This window comes from Trichogramma pretiosum, unplaced genomic scaffold (genome assembly GCF_000599845.2).
Source record: "Trichogramma pretiosum strain Unisexual culture from Peru unplaced genomic scaffold, Tpre_2.0 scaffold3, whole genome shotgun sequence".
Classification (NCBI taxonomy): Eukaryota; Metazoa; Arthropoda; class Insecta; order Hymenoptera; family Trichogrammatidae; genus Trichogramma; species Trichogramma pretiosum.
In genome coordinates this window covers 110604-127263 of record NW_019641698.1, presented here as the reverse complement: position 1 = coordinate 127263, position 16660 = coordinate 110604, and the positions used below count along the sequence as shown (strand labels likewise).

The window sequence follows — 16660 nt, the reverse complement described above, 5'->3', positions numbered from 1 at the left end:
AACCCGAGCTGCTGCTGCTGGCGCGAGCCGAGCTCGGAGTTCTGTGGCCTGTGCTGCTGTTGCTGCTGCTCTCTGCGCAGGCCCCGAAGTACATGTGTGTGTACGTGTGTATGCACATTGCCGCGAGCTCGGAGGCTCGCGCGCGCATGGCGAACTTGTGTATTATGTTAGATAGATATATATATATTGGCGACGACGACGACGACGACACGTCACTCTCTTCACCACGTATATAAAGACGACAACTACGACGTAGATCTATGAGAGCATTGTTTTCCTTGACCCGTGATTCTCTTTCTCCGATTTTCGAACGAATACACCATACATTCTCATTGTTATAAGAACCGAAGGAAGGGGGCTCGTCGTTGGGCTGTCAAATCGTAATTACATGTATCACCAATGGGTGCCGAGAGCGAGTAATGCACAGGTGGCTGGAAAGAAATAGTCTCTCGAATGCACGAGTGTCAATTCTCGTCGTACAAAAAAAAAAAAAAACACGACCTCAGCGCTGAATTGCATTTCGAAGCTCGACACGAAAAGTTGGAGAAAAAAGAACGCATAATAACAACGCAAGGAGAGCGTATTTTGATCGAGGCTATTCGGTCTCGTGAGAGCGAGCCTATCACGAAAATTACATTTTGCGCGGGTAAACGCAACTCGTCATTATATCTTGTGTCTGTGTGTGTGTGTGTGTGTGTGTGTGTGTGTACGCTCTCGATATCATGTGTGAGTATAATACACATAATACCTGCGCGGATTAGTGTAATAATCATTCTGCGGGACGAGAGCAAAGGATAATGTTTACGACGATATCGTGTGTATATAATAGCGTATGTATACGCGCGAGTTCGTTGCACTCTCGAGAGCGAGCGAGCGAGCTTCGAATATATATAATGCAAGGCGTGAATCGGCCGCGGAGAGATGCGGTGATGGTGACCTTGCGGCGGTGGTTCGGTGCTGATCGACCGCGAGAAAGTAGTATAGTGGATGCGAGATTCGTGATTCACACGACGCGTCTAATGTGATTTCTTATTTTTCGAATGAAATAAAATTGAAATCGAGCCGATCGTGTGTCTAAAGAACCAATTTTATTGAACATAAAAATTAAAAAACATTCGAAAGTTTGACGTTTCCCGCATGTGCGACTGGCTCGAGAAAAATTTCGTTCGGGAATTATTGTTTATATCAATGAAGAATCAAAACAGAAATACGACGTAAAACACGAGGCTCCTCGTAAAAAGTGTTAGATACAAATTGTTCAACGCGTCTGCCACCGCTGCCTCGTGTGCACTTGTACGCTGCACATAAACGTTATATACTTACTCGACTCTCTCTCTCTCTCTCACTCTATATATATAATAAACTCCGTACTTGGGTTATATATCTGGGACATACCGGGGGAGTAATATCGATTGTCGGATCTGGGTCAGGCCTCGTTGCCGCTGCGCCGCAGCACACTTTTGCCTTCCACGTTTCATAACGTAAGCGCAAGTGTTGTTGTTGTTGTCGTTTGGAGGGGGAGGAAGTTATTTTGAATATATGGCGTGCATTCGTTTTTCAGCACTCGCGAGCTATTCGGGATAAATATGTCTTATCGCGTGATTCACACACGCACAATCGGAAATGCGAATGTATTGTGTAACGAAGAAGAAGAAAAAATGAGAGAGAGCCAAGACTCTGGCTCGTACATCGAGTAAAGTTAAAGAGTCGCGAGAAGAAAAATGAAAACGAAAGTGACACCTGCTCCTATTTTTCGAATACCACGACGACGAGGTGTCAACTGCTCTTTTGTTGATTATTTGTGACACGTATACACGTACAAACACGCGGAGTTGCCAAAATAAACTTTCGACGACACGACCGCGCGCCGATGATCGGAGCGAGGAAGAACGATCGTCAGCGTGTAAATAAATAAAAGAGTCAACTGCCTGCAGCCGTTCGTAAAAATCGGATAGGCCGAAGAAAAAAACGATACATTGAATTCAAGTTTTTACTTCTTATTTAGGTTTGGACGAAAATCGACCTATAAAAAGCAAAGCAAAAAAAAAAAAAACGTGTCTATATACGTGCCCGGCTTTTCAGGAGACACTGCAGCTGCTATACAGAGCACATTTGTGCGCGACGCGTCTTCAAAGAACTCGAGCCTCTCTTTACATCCGTCTCTCTCTCTCTCTCTCTATTGCAGCAGTGCATCCACACACAGACAAACGAGCGTCGCGCGACGACGACGACGACGACACACATGCATGTGCTTCATCTGGGTCAATGAGCGCAATGCAAAAGATTGTATATGTACTCGTGTGTGTAAGTACAAACGCCGAGGGTTGTATGTGTGTGTGTGTGTGTATGTAAAACACAGGCCCCCGCTTCACAGAGATCGATATTTTTTCCCTTATATAAAACGCGAGTGCGCGTGCTCTCTCGCTCTGTCGTAATACCTACACACACAGATACGCTTATTTTCTATTTTATGTGTATCATTGTTTCGAGCCCACGTGATTTTAAAATTTCTAGACAGCCTGTCGTCGTCTATATAAACGAGCCCAATATCTTATAAAGGTAATACCGGAACGACTATATGAACGAGGAGAACGAACCGATTCATTTTTTCTCGATAAAGATCGAGTTGGTCCGTACTGTGGGCGTAGGGTCGAGAGTCGAGACTCGCTATTATATCGTGGCTGCTTTATTTTATTTTATTTTTTTTACCAATTTTTATGATTACGTTATTTATATCGATTGGGCAACGCGACACGGCTCACGACGGGTCACGAGTTTCGTGCCGCGGCTTTTCTCCCGCAATTCGATGTTGTATTATGGTACGATTGCTGTATATATAATAAAAACACAAACACGCGACAACGACGAAAAATCGACGCGGGGATACCTGTGGCTCGACCCAATTTGCTCGTTATACCTAAAAACAGCTTTTTCCTCTCGCAACGCTCGCGTTTTCCAGAATGAAGTGAAATGTTTTTATCGTTTGGCAATTTTTATGTACATTTGTTACGTATGGAAAATCTATCGACTGTTTGAAATGTTTATATTATAATACCGCACTCAGCTTTTGGTGCTTGCTCTGCTTGCCGTTATACGACGACGATTAGAAAGGTGAAGCGAGATAATCGCGTGACTTCAGTTTTCATCTCTGACCACGTTTGACAGAATAACATCTTTATTTTTTTTATATTTTTTAACAAAACTCGGTGAAGAGGTTTAAAAATAATTAGTTATCGCTGCCTAAATTTAAATTCCGCGACTTCGAAGAGATAATCAACAACAACAACAGCTAGCGGCAGAATCGATAGCCTCGTAAAATTTCGCAAGTCAAAATATACGAGAGCACGTGTATTATTATTATATAGAGAGCGAATCTCGAGCGCAGAAAATTCGGAGCAGCAGTTTGTACGATATATAGCCACTCCACGCCCCTGAAATGGGAATAATAGCGCAGAAGAGTATATAGAGTAGCAGAAGACCGATGCTGCTGTGCCGCCGCCACCACCGTCGTCGCTGTTGCCGCCATGCGATCGCTGCACGCGAGCACGTATGCGCTCGATCTCGCAATTGCAGACTGCCCGTGTTTACGTGCGACGTTAATATACGGCAAATTGAAATGTTTTTGTTCCGACGGAATAATCGCGCGAGTGTGAGAAAAGTTTCAAAATTCGTTTGTTGAATAAAGGAATCGATGGGACAGTCGTTTGATGAAAGAAAAAAAAAAGAGTAAGAGTGGTGGGATGACATTTGTGTCGATGCGAGTAGACGCGTATACGCTATATCGAGATTCAATTTATTGCCCCTCGAGCTGTCAAAGTAAGCGACGATGATACTTTTTTCTTCAAACGTCATCAGTTATCGAGCGTTCTATTGAGTTTCGAAATTTCTGTGTCTTCATATGCTTGGATCGAGAAAATTTAGGAGCAGAATTTTAAAATAAATTGATTTTATAAACGTTTTAATTGCAGGTCAGATGTGAAGTTTTTAGTAGTAAATTGTATCGTTTTGATGAATAATTTTAATATTTGTTTATGAATTTTTATGAAATCTTCATTTATTTGTTAATTGAGTCAAATAAACTTTACAAACTGTTAGGTCCTGCCATCTATTGTCTTTCAAATATACTAGGGTCTCATTAATTAAGTAAAATTTATGATTTAATAATTAAATACTTTATCTTATTTAAATTATAAAAGAATTAGAAATCATTTAAGAACATTCAATGAAGAAACAGAATAATTTACTCATTTATTGTTGAGCTTCAATCATTAATGTCTAAACTGACACTGTTTTACCAACTGAAGTTCTTAATGCGATAAATTCTTTATAAAAACTTTGGTTAAGAAATGGAAATAGTTTGTTTTACAAATTAATAGTAAATTATTTTAGGATTCATTCTATTATAAAGCATTAATGCAAATTCATTATAAAATATAGGTCATAAAATTGTTTAACTAATAAAAACCACTCATAAACAACGCACTATTTTGTAGAATGTATGTTACGCTAATTCTAGAACAGCGCAGTGAAAAGATTTAAATATGAAAAAAATGTATTATTAAAACAATAAATTACATACCATTGGTATGCGTTGAAGTGAAAATACACCAGTCCTAAACCATACAGGAAACAAGGGTCTCTCCAATAATCTTTAGATAACGAGTAAAATTTTTGGTATGCAGACATTGCTAAAAAGATCAATCAGAAATTATACATCTCATAAGTTGAATTTGTTAATTTTGTTAAAGTCTCAACAAACCTTTTGTATAATCTTCTAATAACAAGTGAAAATGTCCTAATTTACAATATGTTTTTGGGTCAATACTGATGATACCTTTGTCTTCTTCATCATCCTCTTTATCTTTACTTCCTTCTAAATTTGTTTTATTGCTATTGCTATCGACTTTTTTTCTGCGCTGCTTTTCAGATTGCGCTTGCACTAACATTCTCTCTAAATATTTGATTGCACGGACCACTAAGGCTTTCTTTTTGGTTTGTTCTGATGAATTCAATTTCAAGAAAGAAAATTGTCGACTGGAACATGAAAATAATTCATAGTTAATAAAGTTGTTTATCTGTAACATCATGCACACTTGTTGCATGTCCTTAACTATTATCTCATATTCAGTGGGAAAATAACATAACTCTTACAGCTTTATAGCTTTGTGTCAATTAAAAAAAAAAAAAAACAAAATAAAATTATTAGTACTCTAGTTCAATCAAATTTCAATGGAAGAATCTAGAATTCAAAATACAAAATTATTCCATATCAATATTGGTATACAAAGACTTTTCTCATTAAAAAATCTCATTAAAAACTCAATCGAACTGGCAATCATATGCAAAATGCCAAGCTCGAACTCGAGAAATAAACAAAAATGTCTGGCATGCTCAAATTGTTTCGAGCGAAAAGGGGCGGTTAAAACGTCACCCATGACTGGTTGGCGATACTAACCTATCTAACTCCGAAAGGGTTTGCAACTCCTGCGGCGTTAGATTCAATTCGTCCGGTTCTTGAGCCATCTCGCTCGTTGGGCTCTATTACTGGGCTGCGTGTCGCGTCCAAGACGCGAAAAAGCTCACTTCCCTCGGGAAAAGATAAATAAATGAACGCACTAACGCTAGGATAAACGTAAGCCACTTTTTGTGTACACAAAAACATGCACTTTCACCCGGATCGTGTCGAGCACTCGAAAACACAACTCTCTCTATATAGGCACTTTTTCAGCTCTCTCTCTCTCACTCACGGCTGTGCGTACACCAAAACATTTATAATAAATATACACTGTAATAACGGCCGTTAATCTCGGCGTTGGCGCCCCTCGATCACACGTAACATTTTGCACTGCTGATGGTCTCGTCGTTGCGGCCGCCAAGAATAATGCAATAACGACGACGAGGTAACGGCGATGCCATCGTCGCTTCGCTGCGATGATGCCTTATTTCGCATGCGAACGCGAACCTCTCTTTCGCTCTCTCTCTCTCTTTTGCTCTCTCTGGGCCCGGCTCTCGACGTCGCGGCGATGATAGTTATATATGTGTACTTCTTTTGGTGCAGAAAAAAAAAATACGACGATCTCGTGTGCTGTTTCCGCGCACACGCACGCACACGACAGCAGCCAAGCGAGCGAGCTTCACTACGTGCTCCGATGCGAAAGAACGAAATAAAAAAAGAAAAAAAAAAAGAAACAGCGGTCTATGNTGTTTTTTTTTTTTTTTTCCTTTTTTTTTTTTTTTTTTTTATTTCCTCCGCGCTCCGTTTTTCATAATTTTATCACGTATACACGAACAAAAATTCTCCACTGCACACTGGCACTGCACACACTCCCGGGGAAATTGCGTGGGTCCTCTCGCGAACGCGAAACGTTTGAATTTCTGCGATCAGATGCGATTCGCGATCCAATCGAACGCAACTGCGCGACGACGAGGCTGCTGCCTGTGTCCGCTGCGAAAATATATACCGGCGTGCAGACGAGGATCACGGAGTCTCGCGAATTTGCTCGGCTCGATAAACACAAATAATTAGACGAAAAATTGATGTGTGCGAGACTGTGTTAACCTCGCCACGGCGCGCAGGCAGGCTTTGTATTTTACACGACGACACAACGCGCAGAAAACGTAGAGGTTTCGGATACCGCGTGTGGGTATGTAAGACTGATGCACAACGTACGCGTGGCTTTCGTGCAATATTATTTTTGCATTCCGCGAAACGCCGTCCAGAGGGCGTGAGTCTGCGGTGTGTTTGGAGCGAGCGACGCCGAATCGTGCGTGTTAACTCCGAATTTCTCGAATGTTGTTTTCAATTTTTTAAATGTTTAAAAAATTCCCTATGGAAATGGCTTTCGATGGTGCTCAATGACGAAATGACGTTCTTGCAATAAGAATGCTATGGGGTAAACGTTGGCGAATTTTTCAATGTTTATCGCGTGAAATATTGCGAGCCGGCTTCGTAAAGATTTTTGCTATTCTGCCAAGTTACTCGTTGCAACAATTTAACATTTCGTAGCCTACTTCAGCTTTAATTAGCTTTAACTGTAACTTATTTTTACGCCTAATTATGCGAAAATGTTGTATTTGCCTCGAAGTTTTAGTTGTATAATAGTAATTCATGCAAAGACGTGAGTTTACTTTCGAGTTTCGTTCAATTTTGGCTTCGCACTTCATGATGCCAAGTTGGCAATCGACGATATGCACTTCATGTAAAATGCATTTTACGCGTACATGCGACCTCGTTCATATTGGTCACTTCTGAATGTATAAAAATGCATGTTTTAAAGTTGAATATGTGAATAAATAAACGACACGTTCTTTGGTGTATAAAAAATACTGGGTTTTAGATTTATTTCTTATTTTTATTGCATAAAAATAATGCGTAAAAAAGTTTTAACGATAAGATTTTTGGTAACGAGCACGAGCACCCGGACCACCAAACTTCTTGGGTTCGCACCTCCTGGGATCAGCGACCAAGAGAGTTCTGTCGTACTGGATAAGGATATCCTTGATTTCCTTCTTGCTTGCTTCATCAACGTCTAGAATTTGAAATAAACAAAATTATTTAGTGTGTGGTTATTTAAAGCAATAAAAATAATACTATTGGTCACTATAAAGTTATTATTTTAAATAAATCAAAATTTTTACTTTGACTTAAGCATTTAACAAAAAAAAAAAGTAAAGGCTCGAATGCTAAATTGTATGTTTCATTATGTGTTTTACGTATATTGTACTAATAAAATATAAATATTGCTTAAAATACTTACATTTCTGATAGAAAGCAACAAGAGATTTGGCAATTGCTTGCCTGATGGCATAAATCTGTGCAACATGACCTCCACCGTTCACTCTGACACGAATGTCAACATCCTGGAACTTGTCCTATAAAAAATACAAATGTCAAAAGACAAAATTATTAAACAAAGTTCATGCAGTTAGTTTTAAAAAGACATCAGAGAAAGTTTTTATTTCACATCGATTCATGTTCGGAATAAGTTTAACTCATCATTTTGCAATAACAAAGTGCGAGGTGACAAAAACAAACGGGTGAAGGTTGAAAAGTTACCTTGCCAAGAAGCAGGATTGGTTCCTGGAGTTTGTATTGGAGCATCTTGGGCTCGACGAGTTCCAAAGGCCTGCCATTGACCTTCAGGAGACCGGATCCTCTCTTGCAGTAGGCAACAGCCGTGGCGGTTTTCTGAACAAAAACAAATCAAAAATACACTATTAAAATACCGTACTCGAGTTGAATCCACGTTAACCTCAATCAAGCACAACAAGCACACTGGGTAAACTTACTTTACGTCCGAACACCTGGACGGATTGAATCTGAGGCTTCTTCTGCTTCTGAAAAGGAGCAAAGTTGATTAGCAAAAAGAAAAATCAAACAAAAAACGATCGAGCTGTCTTTGTTGTAAGAAATATTTACTTTTTGCTGCATTTTGAGCGATCGAGTCGGTCACACGCGCGCCGGGGAAAAGAGACGAGAAATCCTCGTGCAGCTGGAGGCGACACCGCCGTCGACGCGGTCGGCTGCGCAAAGTCTCGAAATTTAGGCACCATAAAGAGTAGCGCCGTACGAAAGTAATTAAAAGTACTTTTTGATCATTTTTCTTTTCGTATTTTCGTTCCATCTTGAAAAAATACTCTAAAACAATCTCGATACGATCGACGGCAAAATTATTTTTAGCTTTAAATTTCTTAATTTACAACATTCAAATAATTGATTTCGAACTTCGACTTATCCGCGCGACGAGCGGTGTCGCTCTCTACATTCGATATCTCCCAACACAAAACACAACAACGCAGAACGCTGCGTGTGCTAGACTGACCCGAGAGGACCCTTCTACCCCCCGCCGTACCCCCGTCCCACGCGCGGCTCTCTGCACAGCGATACGATATATACCGAACGTCGTCTCGGGTCGTCGCGAAAAAGTACATACACACATTTTGCGCTTCTGCGCCGTGCGCTCGCAATTGCACACAGAGTAGAGTAGTCTGCCACAAGCGTTTTTCGCGAGAAGGCACGTAACACATAGCAGCTGCACAGTAGCAGTTGTTATACGGCACTGGGCAAAAATCGTTGCGTCCAGTATACTGCTGCATAGCATATAGTGATCCCAAGTAGGACTCGAGATACCACAGGGTAAAGCCAAATTACCGAACGCATTCGCTCGCTATATAACTAATAAATAATAAAATAATAAATCTCTGTCTCTTTGATTTTTGATCGTGCTTGTGCGCGGCCGGGGATACTCTCGACCATTTTAATCTAAATCTCTGTCTCTGTGTTATAATATAATATTGTAAAAAAAAAAAGTAATGTTGGAGAGCGTGACGAGCATCTGCAAACGGTAGATCCTATTTTCAGGCCAACCAACGTTCTCTCTCTTTCTAGTCTAGAGCTATATATTATATATATGTATTATATGTTGTGTGTGTGTGTTTTAATACTGCATGCCTCACGCATCGTCATCCTTTATTTATACGGATCTCTATTGTTGCTCGCGACGTAATTGTCGCTTCTACGTGCGGGAATATCAATCGTGGATCGATCAATTTTTCTCGGGACGTACACAGCGAGAGACACACATCGAGAAGGTTCATCAACTCTTTGCAAACGAGAGTTTCGATTATTGATTCGAACGCGCGTCGGGGGTCGGTGCATTGTCGTAAGTGTGTGTGTGTGGGGCTGTTCTGTGCTTCAGGCTGCGCTGCTCTGCTCTGCTCCGCTTTACATTGACACACAAATGTAATAATCCTCTCTCGTTGCATGTAACAACAACACAACGAAGCTCCGCTGTTGCGCTGCGCCTTCGTCAAATATCTGTTTTGATACTCGCCTCGTCTTGCATTACCGAAATAAGTATCGCAAAAAGCTGAAATTACCTTTCGAACTGGCCTTCGAATATCGCGTTATGTACGTGCCTTGTGTTCACTCTCTTAGTCATACTTTATATTCGGACTGATTTGACGTGCCGTGCGCGAGGCAGTGGTACATTAAGCGACTGTACTGGCTTTATCGCGCTTATTAATTTTGCATCTTTATGATTTTTAAACTACATCCTTTGCACCGTTCGAGCTAATTTAGTAATATTTTAGAAAATTAGGTAGAATGCATTGGGGATCGTGCCCGAGAACCAGATGGAAAATGACAATTGTCGGAAAATATTCGGTAGATATTGTAAACGCGAGCGTAACTGAAGAATTGTCATTTTCGTATCTTGGCTTTTCTGTCTATTTTTTGAAGTTAATTGAAGTTAATTGCGCACAACTTGCTAAGAAAAAAAAAATACGAAACAAGCAGAAAACTTTTTTGTTGCTTGGTAACTGCTATATTCACAAACAATTTCAAAATTTCAAAATAGATTTGTCAAGTTTCACTAGGGTTAAAGTTTTGGATGCGATGACGAAATATTAGAGCAATACTTAGTTATTTCTTTCGTCATCAATCAAAATTAAATTCTAAATTTTTGAAAATTCAATATTATGTCAGGAGAATTATTTACTGATGCTAATAGGTATCTTTATCCTGGCGTACTATTGAGTTTGTTATCAAAAGTTGATGCATCACATTTTTTTCCTTTTTCTCAAAATCTTGTAAATTGTTTTACAGTCTTAAGATGAGTCTGCCCAATTCCAAGAAAGGCAAGGAAGATGCCAACAGGGAAGTTTCTGATGTGGCGAAAGATGCCAAGAGCTTTTTAGATAAAATCCTTGGGGATGTCAGCAAAACATCGGCCAGTAAACAAATCGCCATTGGAGCAGCTTCAGGATGGTAAGAATTATCAACATCTCATAACTTACAGAATCATAAATTAAATTATTAATTATTATTTGCAGGGCAACTGGCTTCCTGACAATGAAGGTGGGAAAAGTTGCTGCCTTTGCAGTCGGTGGCGGTATCATTATGCTTCAAATTGCTGCCAACCAAGGATATATTAAAATCAACTGGGATAAGATTCAAAAGAAAGCTGATAAGATTGCTGATAAAGTTGAAGAAAGGATCACTGGAGAAGGCCCTAAATTCATGGATAAGGTATTATTTTTGAAACTGCTATGTTATTATTTACACTGGTTACACTGAAGCATTGTTGTTGACTTTTAATTTACAAATCAATAATGCACTAATGCAATCAACACAACAATTCTTTGATGTTAACATCATTCATTGAAAAATACTAAACTCGCGGACATTATTGTATAATTTTCAGGTAGGAATGTTTTGTCGAACAAACCAATTTTTGGCTACCAGTTTTCTCGGTGGCTTTATTATTGGCATCGCCTCATAAGTGTTAAAACAATGAACTCAACGAAAAGAAAGATATATCGTGACGATAGCCGCACTTCTCTTACGATTTTCGAACAAGTGGAATGCAAAGCTTATAGATTCAAATTATAAAGTATTAGATTTCAAAATTCGAAATATCACTACTGCCTGTAAAAATATGTAATTCAATCTGATTATTGTTTGCTAAAGCAAATTATAAGCCTTGGCTTGCCTCTAAAATCTTAAAATCTGACCTCAATGAACTCATAAAAATTAGTGATCAGTAAATAATTTGACACTGACTGATTATATAACATTTTATATTATCTTATCATTTAGTTCACCAACACTTACATTTTTTTTATGTAAGACCAATTATGTCTATTGATAACTTTGGATTTAAAGCGATTTATTTAAACTCTCAAATTGATTCAATTGATACATTTGTATGATTATGCCAAAAAGTGAAATAGCTTAAGAAATTCTTAAGTACAACGAAAGCTCTTAGTTTTCATCTGTGTAATTGTAAATAGAAAATAAATTTTTTTTGCATTTTTAATGAGTTCTGTTGTATTGAATTTTTAGAAAATAGATCACCCTGGTTCATGTCTGGGGAAAAATATTTTTAAATGTTACCAATAGACTTTAGCTACACTAATTTTTGCATGTTTCATTTAATTCATAATATACAAACAAGATTACTAAATAATTATTTTACTCGATTAACTTTTAAATTTTTTATAAAAAACTTTTCCCCGGACAATAATGAATTCCTTGCAGATGGAGAGGTACGTCGACAAGAAAATGGACAAAGCCGAGCAGCTGCTGAAGAACGGCGAGACTCGAACCCGTCGCTGGTATCAGAATCTCACCGGCGGCGACAGCCACACGTCGTTCCGCACCCAGGAGCTGCACGTCTTCCTCGTCTCGTTCGCCGCGGGCGTGGCGATAGGGGTGGCGACGGGCAACTAGGTAAGCGACTGCTGCGCGCTCCTCTGGGACGCGCGCAGCAGCAGCAGCCGCAAAGCGTCGACCCTGCTTCAGCCGCCGCCCCAGGCGACCGACGCCGATAAGGGAGTCGACGTGCTCGACCAGATGATGGACATGTACGAGGACGCTAAAGCGAGATTTTTTGATTTTCGAGCTTGGTGCAGGGAACAACTGAAAGAGCACGTCTAAGAGCGCGGCGCGATCAGTGCGATTCGTCTGCCCTGCAAGTAACGAAGCGTTTTTCTATACTGTGCCTGTAGTTGGTTTTCCGATTAATTTTCCAAGTATCGTGTTTGTTTCAATGCGTTACAAATTATATTGAATAGATATTATGCGATAAAATGAACAAATTTTTTTTTTAAATATCTAACTTCACCTCTTGAAGGCTGTTTCGAGACTGATTTGTTATACTCGGATGAATTCATACTCATGATTAATTAAAGTATTCAATTGATTTTTATTAATATTTGATGATAAATGTTACTTAAAAGAGAGGCAAGAAGCCAACTACAGATGCGTAACATTCATGTATACACCACAAGTCAAAGGAATATACGAATGAGATTATAAGTTACACGAGCAACTTAGTTGCAGCTTTCACAGAACTTACTGATAAGTTGATCGTTAGAATAGAGAAAAAAATCCACTAATACAGATTCAGTTGTTTAACAGAAAATACTTTTATTATTTTACATCATTTCTTTAGTTATTAGCTAGTCTGGATTGACTTGTTTCAATCGCTTTACTCGTCGTCTTTCTTTTCGATAGGAAACTTAATCTTTCTCGCTCATACCATCTGCGATTAAAATGCATTTGGTATGTTATTATCATTCGTTTGTGTACATATTGTATTTGTCTATTTATAAAAAAAATTGCAGAAGCAATTTGATTATTTACTATTTACACTTTTTGCACCCTTAGTTCTCATAAGCATTAATGTGATTTGCTTGTACTTAGATTTGAGCAAAATTAAACATAAAGTTTGAATGGTAAACAATTAATAATGCAATATAATCACGTATTCACGTCAGATCGATAGATTTGCAGCAAAAAAGAAAGATTATGATTAATGGAGTATTTAAGCTTCTCAAATTACCACTTGTTGAATAATGATAAATAATGTAGCATTTATCTGTATATTAAATTAAATAATAAAATGTATAAGCCTTGAATTCTAAAGAGGAATTTCAAAACAATATGTATAGTTTCAATAATTAAATTACAATAAACGATGATTATTTACATAGTGTATGAAAAAGAGTAAAAATAAACTTTATTCTGTTTTACGAAGATATATTAATAATAGTTTCTTAAACACGTTTGAGGCACTGCAGCACACACATCCTTAGTCTTCGTCTTATTTTCAAGTCTCCATTGCAACAAATGAGCGTCGAATTATCGTGCAATTCAATTTTGGCATTTGAATCTTGCTACAGATGAAAATTTTGATTACTACAATGGTTCTCAATAGACAATTCATTTATATTTACAAAAACTCACCAATAATATTACAGCTGATTGAGGTGTACGCTGAAGTTTAGCGCCAGTTATGCCTTCCTGATTAAGTTTTTGAATAAGTACTTCGGGATTAATTGAACCAAATTCAATTCTTCTGCCTCTGAGAACATCCTCTTTAGATGGAGGTAGACCCTGTGTTTTACGTTTTCTTCCATTCCTTGATTCAAGATACTAAAAAATATATATTTTATAATTTGCCTGTCAATCTCAAGTCATGTGAAGAATTATTTTTAAATTGTACCTTCATTGTGTAAGTGTTATCCTTAACTTCAAGTTCTGCAGTAACCGTTGCCATACAAACACCAGGCCTTACTTCTACAGGTTTTATAGTTTCTGCCAAAGCAGGTTCAAGCAAAACTCTTGTTTTTTGTCTTCTAATAGGTAATTTAATTACTTCACCTCTGTTAAAAGTAATTAGCGGTTTATCCTAAAATCAAAATAAACGTAGTATGTATTGTACAAAGTTGAAAAACAAAATAGTAAAGATAATTTATTTTAAAAAATTTTTTCAACTGACCCCGATTGGTTCAATCACAAGGTCATTTCTGTGGGGCACAGTTAATGGAGCTAAAGTATATCGTTCTGGTACAACTAGATGATCTGGTTTTAAATCTCGTATAAGTTTATTAGCTTGAGAAAAGTTCAGAGAAGTATCAATGGGATAGTGTAATGCTTTCATAGCCATTGGCAAGTATGGTGCTAACAATTGCTCTATTACAAAATCCGGTTCTGTAATTATATAAAATTAGTATTGTTGAATAAAATGAAATAAAATTTGGTAAAAGAATATCAATATTCTGGAAAATTTTTTACCTGTAAATATCACTGTATTCAGAGGATTATTGCTCCATAATTGCATAAAATGAACGGCATCGCCAAATCTCAAACTTGGGTGGCCACAAAAAACAACGCAAGGCTGTCTGTATTCTGTACTAAAGCCTTCTGCATGAGTAGATGTATAATGTTTTAGTTTACCATTTTTTACAAGAAAAGCATGTGGGAAAGGTTCTTCAGGCAAATAAACTTTATTTTGTTTGCCAGATGATAACCATTCTGCAAAGATATTTGAATAGGCAAGTGATGTCTCTGCTACAGGTGATATAAAAAATAGAGGTACTTGAGATAGCCCAGTCTTGTCAAGATGTATGCTTAAACATTCAAATAAATCATAAATTACACCAGAAGGATAACTAGGAATTAATACACAGCCCCCTTGGCGTAAAGTTGTTGCTAAAAATATAAAAGAAACAGTAAGCTTGGATATGTCTTGTATTAAAGTTTAAAATAATTATAAATTATTACAAACCAATTGTCATACAAAATTCTCCTAGCATAGTATCAGGATTCTGATTTGGCAATGGAGCTAAGCCAGTGAGAATTATTGCATTCGCATGCTTTAGCATATTTTGTTCCATTGGTTTAGGGTGGGTTGTCAGTGTTGATGAACCACTCACATAAGCAATTTTCTCATGATCACTGGCTATAATCCAGTTACTGCTGCCTAAACAGTAACCCGAACTAATTGCTGTAACTGACAAAGCTCCGTATACATCAAGTTTCTGATCATATCCTACAAGTTGAATATGCGAAAGAGCTGCATTCATGGCTGCTTTTGAGTAAATATGCTTCCAGGACTTTGGTTTTATACAGTCAGCGAGAGGAGGAGGTAGCACATGTATCATTTCTTTCCAATGCTTAGCTACAATTTCTTTTGGGGAACGTTCAATAAACTCCACTAATTCCTCCATGAAAAATCTGCCAATTTGAAGAGTGGGTTCTGTCGCATAAATTACACCTTTGAAACCAGTCCCTTCCGTTATGAATGGTAGGGCCAGCATGCATGTGTAATTAGATATGAGAATGACATCTATTTGAGAAAAATCTATAATTTTTTCAACTGGAGGGCAGAATTCTGGAGCAGAATCAACAAAAAGTCTGTTGGCAGCCGCATGTGATTTTAATTCCTTGAAAATAAAATTTATTGATAGAATCCAGATATCCAAGAAGAACACAATTATTAATGTCAATGTTTACCCTATCAATCTGCCAATCTTTGGATTCGTCACGGGGTGTCCAGTAGGGTAAAGCATCAAATTTGGCACTACGTACCAAGGGTAGCGGCATGAAATTCAATACTGATTGCATGTTCAAGCCACAATCTAGCATTAATGTAATGCCCTTGAAAGTGACAACTAAACATGGTTTAGTGGGCTCGGTGGACAGACAGTACTGAAAAAATCATCAAGTTGAAATACGAATCTTTTCTCTCATGATTTGATCATAACAACGACTTAATATGTCAAAAAAATGAGGTTAAATCGAGTGGTCACACTAAAAAAACTCACCAATTTCATTTTAATATTTTACAATTATTTACACGAATGAAAAAGTACCCGACGAACGCCGTCTTAAAATAAAGATGTCAAAAGTGCAAACGAATATCACGATTTGTTTACAGTTATGCACATGTCCGGTTAAAATTTCTGCCCCTAAGCACCATAAGCAGCCGGCCCGCAAAGTTAGGTAAACATGGCACTTTAAATTCGATGCGCGGCAACACTGGAGCAAGCGATTTTTTGACGTTCGATACGGAAACGCGTGTTTCTGACAGAACATCATTTATGTATGCCAATGTGAAATAATCGGCTGATTGTCGTTCATTAATGAAAAAATTATTGTTAAAAAGAATTATTGATTTGTTTTCCAACCTTCCTTGTTTACTGGTATTAAACTATTGCATCATTTAATGAATAAAGTTCAATAATGTATCAACGGACGATCATCATGTAAGCGTAAGGTGGTTCTCCTATGTAAAGTTGAATGCTGAGTGACTTGACAGTGAGCTTTTAAAATAATTCTTTGATTAATAACAAGAAAGGAGAATAAAGAACA

At 38.0% G+C, this 16660-nt stretch overlaps 4 protein-coding genes across 10 annotated transcripts in view; 1 reads left to right on the top strand and 3 right to left on the bottom strand.

Moving 5' to 3' along the window:
* LOC106651610 (lysine-specific demethylase 6A) overlaps window positions 1-6186 on the bottom strand; it is a 63234-nt gene extending 57048 nt beyond the window's left edge. Inside the window, exons 1-3 of the mRNA XM_023462299.1 lie at window positions 5456-6186; window positions 4760-5034; window positions 4580-4688 (exon numbers count right to left, since the gene is read on the bottom strand). Of these exons, the coding sequence (XP_023318067.1) occupies window positions 4580-4688; window positions 4760-5034; window positions 5456-5523 (452 nt within the window). The 5' untranslated portion in view covers window positions 5524-6186. The remainder of the gene's footprint in view (window positions 1-4579; window positions 4689-4759; window positions 5035-5455) is intronic.
* A 1129-nt stretch (window positions 6187-7315) lies between these two features.
* LOC106651397 (40S ribosomal protein S16) lies at window positions 7316-8509 on the bottom strand. The gene is made up of 5 exons (XM_014369874.2): window positions 8420-8509; window positions 8290-8337; window positions 8057-8188; window positions 7758-7872; window positions 7316-7529 (listed from the first exon to the last, which is right to left on the bottom strand). The coding sequence occupies exons 1-5, from the start codon at window positions 8429-8431 to the stop codon at window positions 7384-7386; spliced, it is 453 nt and encodes a 150-aa protein (XP_014225360.1). The 5' UTR covers window positions 8432-8509; the 3' UTR covers window positions 7316-7383.
* Window positions 8510-8926: 417 nt separating this feature from the next.
* Window positions 8927-13499, top strand: LOC106651457 (FUN14 domain-containing protein 1). 7 transcript variants are annotated; one of them, XM_014369968.2, is made up of 4 exons: window positions 8927-9136; window positions 10607-10768; window positions 10834-11029; window positions 12041-13499. In XM_014369968.2, the coding sequence occupies exons 2-4, from the start codon at window positions 10614-10616 to the stop codon at window positions 12230-12232; spliced, it is 543 nt and encodes a 180-aa protein (XP_014225454.1). In that variant the 5' UTR covers window positions 8927-9136; window positions 10607-10613; the 3' UTR covers window positions 12233-13499. The 7 variants fall into 7 exon arrangements, with proteins under 7 accessions (XP_014225454.1, XP_014225453.1, XP_014225459.1 ...); XM_014369967.2 differs by lacking the exon at window positions 8927-9136 and adding an exon at window positions 9143-9344; XM_014369973.1 differs by lacking the exons at window positions 8927-9136; window positions 12041-13499 and adding exons at window positions 9143-9344; window positions 11205-11823.
* Window positions 13343-16580, bottom strand: LOC106651454 (integrator complex subunit 9). The gene is made up of 8 exons (XM_014369964.1): window positions 16114-16580; window positions 15803-15997; window positions 15075-15732; window positions 14582-14998; window positions 14286-14497; window positions 14010-14195; window positions 13751-13939; window positions 13343-13680 (listed from the first exon to the last, which is right to left on the bottom strand). The coding sequence occupies exons 1-8, from the start codon at window positions 16120-16122 to the stop codon at window positions 13561-13563; spliced, it is 1986 nt and encodes a 661-aa protein (XP_014225450.1). The 5' UTR covers window positions 16123-16580; the 3' UTR covers window positions 13343-13560.
* Window positions 16581-16660: the final 80 nt, after the last annotated feature.

Excerpts from the sequence above, each read along its gene's own strand:
- LOC106651397 (XM_014369874.2), bottom strand. Across the intron at positions 8,189-8,289 it reads TCCAGGTGTTCGGACGTAAA|AAAACCGCCACGGCTGTTGC; the intron begins GTAAGTTTACCC and ends GTTTTTGTTCAG. Across the intron at positions 7,530-7,757 it reads TGTTGCTTTCTATCAGAAAT|ACGTTGATGAAGCAAGCAAG; the intron begins GTAAGTATTTTA and ends TTCAAATTCTAG.
- LOC106651457 (XM_014369967.2), top strand. The coding sequence starts at position 9,313 with ATGTTGGAGAGCGTGACGAGCATCTGCAAACG. Across the intron at positions 10,769-10,833 it reads ATTGGAGCAGCTTCAGGATG|GGCAACTGGCTTCCTGACAA; the intron begins GTAAGAATTATC and ends TATTATTTGCAG. Across the intron at positions 11,030-12,040 it reads GCCCTAAATTCATGGATAAG|ATGGAGAGGTACGTCGACAA; the intron begins GTATTATTTTTG and ends AATTCCTTGCAG.
- LOC106651454 (XM_014369964.1), bottom strand. Across the intron at positions 15,733-15,802 it reads AAGATTGGCAGATTGATAGG|GAATTAAAATCACATGCGGC; the intron begins GTAAACATTGAC and ends TTTATTTTCAAG. Across the intron at positions 14,999-15,074 it reads AGAATTTTGTATGACAATTG|CAACAACTTTACGCCAAGGG; the intron begins GTTTGTAATAAT and ends TTATATTTTTAG.